The sequence below is a fragment of the Trichomycterus rosablanca genome, chromosome 23 (assembly GCF_030014385.1).
Source record: "Trichomycterus rosablanca isolate fTriRos1 chromosome 23, fTriRos1.hap1, whole genome shotgun sequence".
NCBI lineage: Eukaryota > Metazoa > Chordata > Actinopteri > Siluriformes > Trichomycteridae > Trichomycterus > Trichomycterus rosablanca.
The window spans coordinates 4,161,941-4,169,727 of NC_086010.1; the positions used below are offsets into that span (position 1 = coordinate 4,161,941).

General features: G+C 42.5%; 1 protein-coding gene across 1 annotated transcript; it reads left to right on the top strand.

The window, feature by feature from the left end:
- Window positions 1-562: 562 nt before the first annotated feature.
- On the top strand, window positions 563-6,805 carry mex3a (mex-3 RNA binding family member A). The gene is made up of 2 exons (XM_062985871.1): window positions 563-1,037; window positions 5,734-6,805. Exons 1-2 carry the CDS (start codon window positions 599-601, stop codon window positions 6,789-6,791), a joined length of 1,497 nt encoding a protein of 498 aa, XP_062841941.1. The 5' UTR covers window positions 563-598; the 3' UTR covers window positions 6,792-6,805.
- The last annotated feature ends 982 nt before the right edge of the window (window positions 6,806-7,787 follow it).

A 7,787-nucleotide genomic window follows, 5' to 3' on the forward strand; every position in this document is an offset into this window, starting at 1 on the left:
TGTTTTTTTAATTAATCAAAGCAAGTGAATCATACGAGAGAGGTAAAAACTCTCTCATATGGAAACAGATCTTGATGTTCTGGCTTGTTAACAATATTTCTGCTTATTCAGTTTTTTTTTTTACATGCTTCCAAGATTCCTTCATTCCAGCATAGCCATCACATCTCATAGATAACACATGGTAGATTACCTTGCTGAAAATAGCTATGCTTATAAGAAGAAGAAAAAAAAAAAACACATTTTACTGCTGTAGTTCAGCTTGTTACCACTAGGTCCAAAATTCTACCAGTGCACGTTTATTGTAATAACGCATCAAACCTTTTTAAAAGCATGTGCACTGAATTCATCAGTTCTCCTCGCCCATCAGTAATTTCGCCTCTTCAATCTGGCAACCCTGTTTGTGTCCCGTTTGGCTTGTGCACAATGAGACTGCTGGATCTCCAGTGGACTGTGGGGTAGAGGAGACGAGGGCAGGTCTGTGGGAGGGATCACAGAAACAGGGAGGAGGGGAGGAGGAGGAGGAGGAGGAGGAGGGTGGCGGATGCGCTTGTGCTCCAGTCTCGCTTGCCGCGTCTTTGTCTCACACTCTTTGTTAGCCATGCCTAGCTTGTTGGTGCTGTCGGGGATCATGGAGAAAAACGGGGGCTACGGCGCGGAGCTGGCCGCCTCCAGCTTCGGTACCGAGAGCCTCCTGGTGCCGCCGGACGAGGAGGAAGAGGAGTCGCGGGCGCTGCGGGTGGCGCTCGGCCAGCTCTCGTTGCTCGGGCTCGGGGAAGGCGAGGAGGGCGCCGGAGTTCAGGAGAGGAGCAACAACAACAATCACAACCACCACGGCCACGCCAACGGTGTCGGAGTAGGAGGTGGTGGTGGTGGTGGTGGTGGAACAGGAGAAAGCGTGATCCTACAAAGCAAGAGCAAGTTGTGCGCTCTGTACGAGAGCGCTGCTGCTGCTGAGACCAAAACGCGTGGCTGCAACATCACCGAGTGCGTCCCTGTGCCCAGCTCCGAACATGTGGCTGAAATAGTGGGCAGGCAAGGTAAATATTGTTTACCATCTTTTAACTTGTTTTAGAGCTCATCGTGCACCGGGCGTGCATGTGCTCTCTGTGGCTGTTTTTCCTAAGCAAGAAAAGAGGGAGTGGTGGTCCTGTTTTGTTATTCAGCGCACATGATTATATTGTCGCCATTCAGCAAAATTTACTCAGAAGTCAACACGCTTGCGAAAGACGTTGCGCACTGTTTGCGTCTTGTGTGCTTTGTTTTAGCACGTTTTTTCCTGAACGTTACATCTCGTGTTGTGCCAGATCCATCCACGCCATCGGCGTCGGTGCGCAGACGCGCTTCCTTTGTCGTCTGAGCGCAAAAAAACAACACGCATCCTCATACGGCGCTAACTCGAGTCATATGCGCTTGCACATGTTTACTCCTCTTCACTTTGTGTTTAGGTAACGGAATGTGATCTTTTTTTTCAGGCTGGCTAAAACACAGCGTGTAATTACAGATCTGGTAATTAAACGTGCTGCTGAATAACTTTGTTTTGTGGAAAGTAAAAGCGCAATAGAGCGGAGACGGTTTTTGCGCGGCTGTCAAGACAAAAGGCGCCAAAGTGTCAGCGCGATCTCGGACAGCTGAAGCTGTGGAACTGACCGTCATTGTTTAGTACAAGGGGCAGTAGAAATCTGAACCCTCTGAAATAAAACACATTTTATATTTTACATTGGGGGTCAGTTCGGGGCCACTGGGTTCATCTACATCATTTAAATGAAAGCGTATTTAGTGCAGGGGTGTAACTACTGGAAATCGCACAGGGGCCCCATACAATAATAAGGGCCCATTAACATTTATCAGCTTTGCAAAATTATGCCCATAAGTAGCTTCAATAAAAAAGAAGAAAACATGCTTTACCAGCCTTTAGTGTGCTTCAAAACCTGCTGTAATGTCTGTGTAATTACATAATATTTTTTACATTAATTTGAACCCTGTTATAGGAGTAATTATAATCATTTTGTGCTTACTTATTTGTGCTAAAATAAGTCATTCCACTGTCTTACTTACTCAAGAGGCTATTTAGAGCACCCACTCCACTTTATACATGTTTGGAGGTAAACCGGATTACCTGGTGGAAACCTACACAAACAAGGTTTGAACTGTAGGATGAACTTAAATCATTAAAGTAAAATAGTTAGAGTCTTGGGTAAATGTAAACCCCATAAAAACTGGCCCATAAAGCTGTCTGGCTTCTTCTGCTTGGACCTATTGAGGGTGCCTTGTGGTCCCCGGCCCAGTAGTTGTCAAACCCCGCTTTAGAGTGATGTCATAACTGGTTTTTTAATGTTTGGTGCCACATTGATCTAATTAATAATTTAGCACCACACACTTTATGTGGATCCATATTATGAGGATGTTTTTGTGATGGGGACACTTTTAGTCTTTTCAGTCTTAAAGATCAATCTATAAAATCCTTCTTTTCTGGAATTGCTTGAAGGCACTGGGTACTTAATCTAATCCACAAAGGGCTGGTGCGGTCATCTGAGCTTTATCTTCTACAACTGATCAGTCATTTGAAGACCAAGACCAACTGATTAAACTTAATGAGCATTAAAAGGCACAAAGTTAATACAACTGAGTATTAGGGCTCTAAAGAACCTTTTTTAAGAGAGCATCTTTCTCCTTTACATGCAGTGCACCTGGTTTCTTATATAAAACAGGCGATGAATTAAACAAAGCACTATTGAAAGTAACCTCCCGGTGAATGACGTTATGGTCTATTGTTAGCCAACACATGGTTTTACAAGGCTTTACACAAGTTTAAGGTGAAACACTTCAGTTGGTTCATAATGCCTTATTGTGTCCTGCAGGGGCCAAACCCTTTTATAAAATCAATATGGTCTCATAGCAAATTTGTAAATTGGCATTATGGGTTGGAATTAGGGGTGGGGTGAGTGTCTAAACCTTTTCTGAAAGTGTAATTCATAACCAAACAAAGTACAACCACATAATCCTCGACTGCTTTGAATTTTTACTTTTTTTTTAATCCATCAGGTTACAATGCTTACCATAAACCAGCTATGACTGGCATTGCATTCAGAGCTGATCAGATAAAACAAGCTGTGTGAGTCTAGAATCGTGGCTCACTGGAGAGGAGTCACGCCCAGGCAGCACATACAACATCCCCTCCATCCACATGCGCTCAGGGGTCACGGCAGGATCTGAGGCTTAGAGCCCACGCTCTTATTCAAAACAGTGTGAAAAAACAATCACGCCTCCTTGGCAAGCATGGATGTTTTGTTGCCGCACGTGTGGACTGGTTAGATTTTTGTAAACGCTTGGGCATTTTTCAGTCCTGGATTTGACGGTTGCTGTGAGAAGTGCCCTTGAATTTGAATGGAGAACAGGAGGAGTGGCATGGGGCAGGGCCTGGCAGCCCAAGTGCAGCAGAGGGCTTTGCCTTGACTGCAAAGTGCTGATTAGAGGGATTTTAGGAAGAGCTCCTTTCAGTTTGGTGCTTCCTTACCGATCACTTCAAGTGCATCTAGAGATAGATTTTGTCTTTTTTTTTGTTCCTTGCAGTAAGAAGGAAATAATGACGACAGACAGATTATCGTATTTACAACACAGACTTGTAGCTTTATATTGGAAGGCGGTGGGTGTGAAATTTAGAAGCTGCAAGCTGTGCTGTGCTTGTGTGAATGTTCTGCGCTTTTTTTGGAGGGGGGGGTTATTCGGTCATTTCAGAAAAGAAAGCCTTGTTTGAAAATTTTTTAAGCATTTGACTGTGATGACCATAGAAAATGTTCTGCCGAAATAATCTGGAGCAAAAATAACCATTACAAATATTAACCACAAAAGCATGTTAAACAAAGACCATCACTCATCACCGAAGTGATTCATTTTTTAGGCTGAGCCGTGTGCTTGCGAGTCTGAATGGTCGTAGTAAGCATGCTCCATTCACCCGCGTTGGCTGCCAAGTCTGCTTGGGGGGGATGTAGTCGCACACAATGCTGTCACTGCAACACACACCATCCAGGTTGTGTTTTTGAGCTGCTGCTATACACAGCAGGACACGACACAGATATGGAACAGCCCCCTCAGCCAGCAATCCAGCCGCAGCCTTTAGCAAAGAAGCATCACGGTAACAAGCATCTCTGTGCTGCACATACACCACCCAAAGGGATTTTTTTATACAGTATTATACACCTATGCAGCTTTTTTACAGCACACATTTCAGTAGTCAAAGCTTTTGTGCATAAATGTTGCACACTTCTACCGTTGTCCTCAGATGACCTTCTTTGTATTGGTGGAAATACGAGCATGTTATATAAGGTAGCAGATCATAAATGTCCTTATCTGCCTCTTTATTTCTATTGTGCAGAGCACTAATACATATACCATAACTTATGAAATGATTGTGTTTACATTTTTTGATGATTCTGTTTACAATCCGATTCTAATACGCTTTAAGTATCTGCAGCTACTAATACTGATCCAATGCTGCCATCCTCATTAGATATTGGCATACTGCAAAACGTCAAATACTCAACAGTGGTGTGTCTTCAGGGAGGTTCTGTCTTTGGTTTATATGGATCATCCATGTCCATTCACTATATAAAAATGTCTGTGAAAAATTATAAAAACATTGGAAGACGTGTAACAGCAGGTTAGGATGTATGGCCCCAGATACTTTTACTAAATACTGGATCTGGACATTCTTGGTTATATCAGAAAGACACGACATGCAGATAGTTTAAAAGACGTTAAGACCTAAAACATATGAATAGCATTATTATGACTTACATGGTGGTAAGCCTATGTGCTGCACAGGATTGAGGTTTGATTTTTACCTCTGGTCATTGTCTGTGACGGGCTTTGTGTTTTGCATGGGTTTCCTCTAGGTAATTCTGTTCTCTCCCTTCACCCAAAAACACCTGCAGTAGGTGGATTGACTTGTCTGGGTGGCAACAGACTATAGATAAAGTGGTTATTATTATTATAAACATTATCATTTACTCAATGGGAAAAAGAATGTTATATTACATGAAGGATCTAAAACCTGTTTACACTAGAGGAGTAACAATACACCGTATCCCAACATAAGACAATATTTTGTATATTTTTAGTTTTGGGTATGTTTGTAAATGTTATAGCACACAAAAAGCTATTTTATTTCCTCAATATTCTTATTTATCTTTTGCCAAGATTAGCACCATCAGATCACAGTAGCATCATTATTGTTAATAAATATTATAATATCAGGGTGTAGTTACAGGTAAGGTCTAATTTACTCTGTTCCATGTAGATCATTTAATTGCTTCTGCCCTGTGACTCGAACCATTTTACACTGATGTGTACCTAAAATATTAAAAACACCTTGTTAATTACACCTGAGCATTAAAGCGTAGCCAGAGCAAGGAAAATGAAATGTCCAGGAGAATTAATCCCTCAGGCCAGGTGACATGAATAAACGAAAAGCTGGGGATGATACATTTCAATATAATTTCATTACATGTTCATCTTAATGCTTAAAAAATACTTCAGTCTGGTTCTACAATTTCACTTAATAAGGTAGCAGGGTATATTTTTATCTTTATTTTTTAGATCCACAGTGTAAAAACAAGGCTATGACTCTGGCTCTTGAAATACACAACACTTATTTGCTATATAACCACAGAAACTCATGTTATGGTGCCCTCAGATGTCCTTGTCATTACTCACTCTTCCCTCTTAACATTGCAGGTTGTAAAATCAAAGCCTTGCGGGCGAAGACCAACACCTACATCAAGACCCCAGTTCGAGGTGAAGAGCCCGTTTTTCTCATCACCGGCCGTAAGGAGGACGTGGCACTGGCTAGACGTGAGATTATCTCAGCAGCTGAGCACTTCTCTATGCTGCGGGCCTCCAGAAACAAGCTGGGTGTCTCGTTTAACGGATCTCCGCCTGCTCTGTTGCCCGGCCAAACCACCATCCAGGTGCGTGTGCCCTACCGTGTGGTGGGCCTGGTAGTGGGTCCAAAAGGCTCCACCATCAAACGCATCCAGCAGCAGACCTGCACGTATATTGTGACGCCGAGCCGCGACCGTGACCCCGTCTTCGAGATCACTGGTTCTCCGGGCAATGCTGAGCGAGCCCGTGAGGAGATTGAGGCACACATTGCCTCACGCACTGGCAGCCTGCACGACCACAACAATGAGAACGACTGCCTGGGTGCTGAGAGCGGCATCAATGGTGTGTCTGAGAGTCGCCTTCAGCATGCTTGGGGGCTTCAGGGGGGTCAGCGCAAACCGCTCACTAGCAGTTACCGCCAGAATTTCTCTGATGCCATGCTCAGCAGTGGAAGTGGAAGTGTTGGTATGGGGATTTACAGCAAGTCCGACTTCCCCAACCCCACCAACGGAGAAAAAACAAGCTCCTATTTCGGTTCTGAAAGCTCTCAGAGCTGGGGCGACCCAGATTTTCCCAAACAGGTAGCCTACTATGTCCAGCAACGCTCCAAGAGCTTCGGGGGCCTGCCTCTGCCCTTGACTAGATTGTCACCCGGTCTTCCTGAACCTTCTGGAAGCAGCAACGCAGGATCCACAAGTATCGGGACTGCCCAGGCACGTCGTGCCCACAGCGAGCCATCCTCTTCCAGGGAGTGCATGACCTGCTTTGAGAGCAAGGTAACGGCCGCACTGGTGCCCTGTGGCCACAACCTCTTCTGCATGGAGTGTGCCATCCGCATCTGCGAGCTGAACCATCCCGAATGTCCCGTCTGCCACACACTTGTCACCCAGGCCATCCGAATCTTCTCTTAAACAAGTTTTTTGGTGCATTGATTTTTGACGAGCTGTTTGCTGTCTGTTTTTTTTTATTTGTTTTAGCATTTGTTTGGTCAGTACTGATCAGTATGCCCCACGTACATCTTGCTTTTTTCAGAAAAAGGAAAAAAATCAAAACAAGCAGATATTTTAGAATGCTTGCTTTACTAAAAAAGAGTAATAAGTATTTTCAGATTTTTCTTTTATATATACACATATATACATATATATTTTATAAAGATTTTGTTAAATGGGGAAATTTTTCAATCTTAACTATTGTTTTTTTGTTAATTTATTTTTTAATTTTTACTGCTGCTGTTTTGCCACATTGATTTCCATGTGGTAAAAACAGAAGAAATAATGTGAATGTTTTACACTTTTTTTGTTTGATTTTGAAAATTATTACCATTATTATGAATAATATTATGATTATTTTGTAAGATCGGAAAGAATATAGTTTTACATCCCAGCATTTTCTGCAAATGGGCAAATACGCTTTTTAAAGGCAAACTAGATATTGACTGAATCTAAAATCTATCATTGCACCTTAAAACTGAAGCTTGATTGTCAATGAGAAAAGCCAATGTATTTGTATTTATTTAATTCCTGGCCTGTCAAGATGTGAATTTGGAACAAAAACACAGGACACTGTGCGTTTACTAATCGACAAACATTTTTATTTCTTTTTTAGTTGTTGAATAAGAGGTCTTATGTTACAATCACCCTTGTTTTTCTAAAAGGGCACGCTTCTATTATCTGTGATTTAACAGGAAAGGTGTCAGTGGTTTATACCTTCACGAAACAAACTGGGAAGTTCTTTTATAGTATCGGGCCTAAAATTGATTAGTCAGCTCGAACGTTCTGGAACTTTCCCAGGAGGACAGTACAAGATGTGTTTCAATTTTATTTAGCTTTTCAGCTGACTGTCTCAATCTGCTTATATCACACGTTTAACTTGTCAGCAATCAGTTCTATATCATAAACACATGCAGA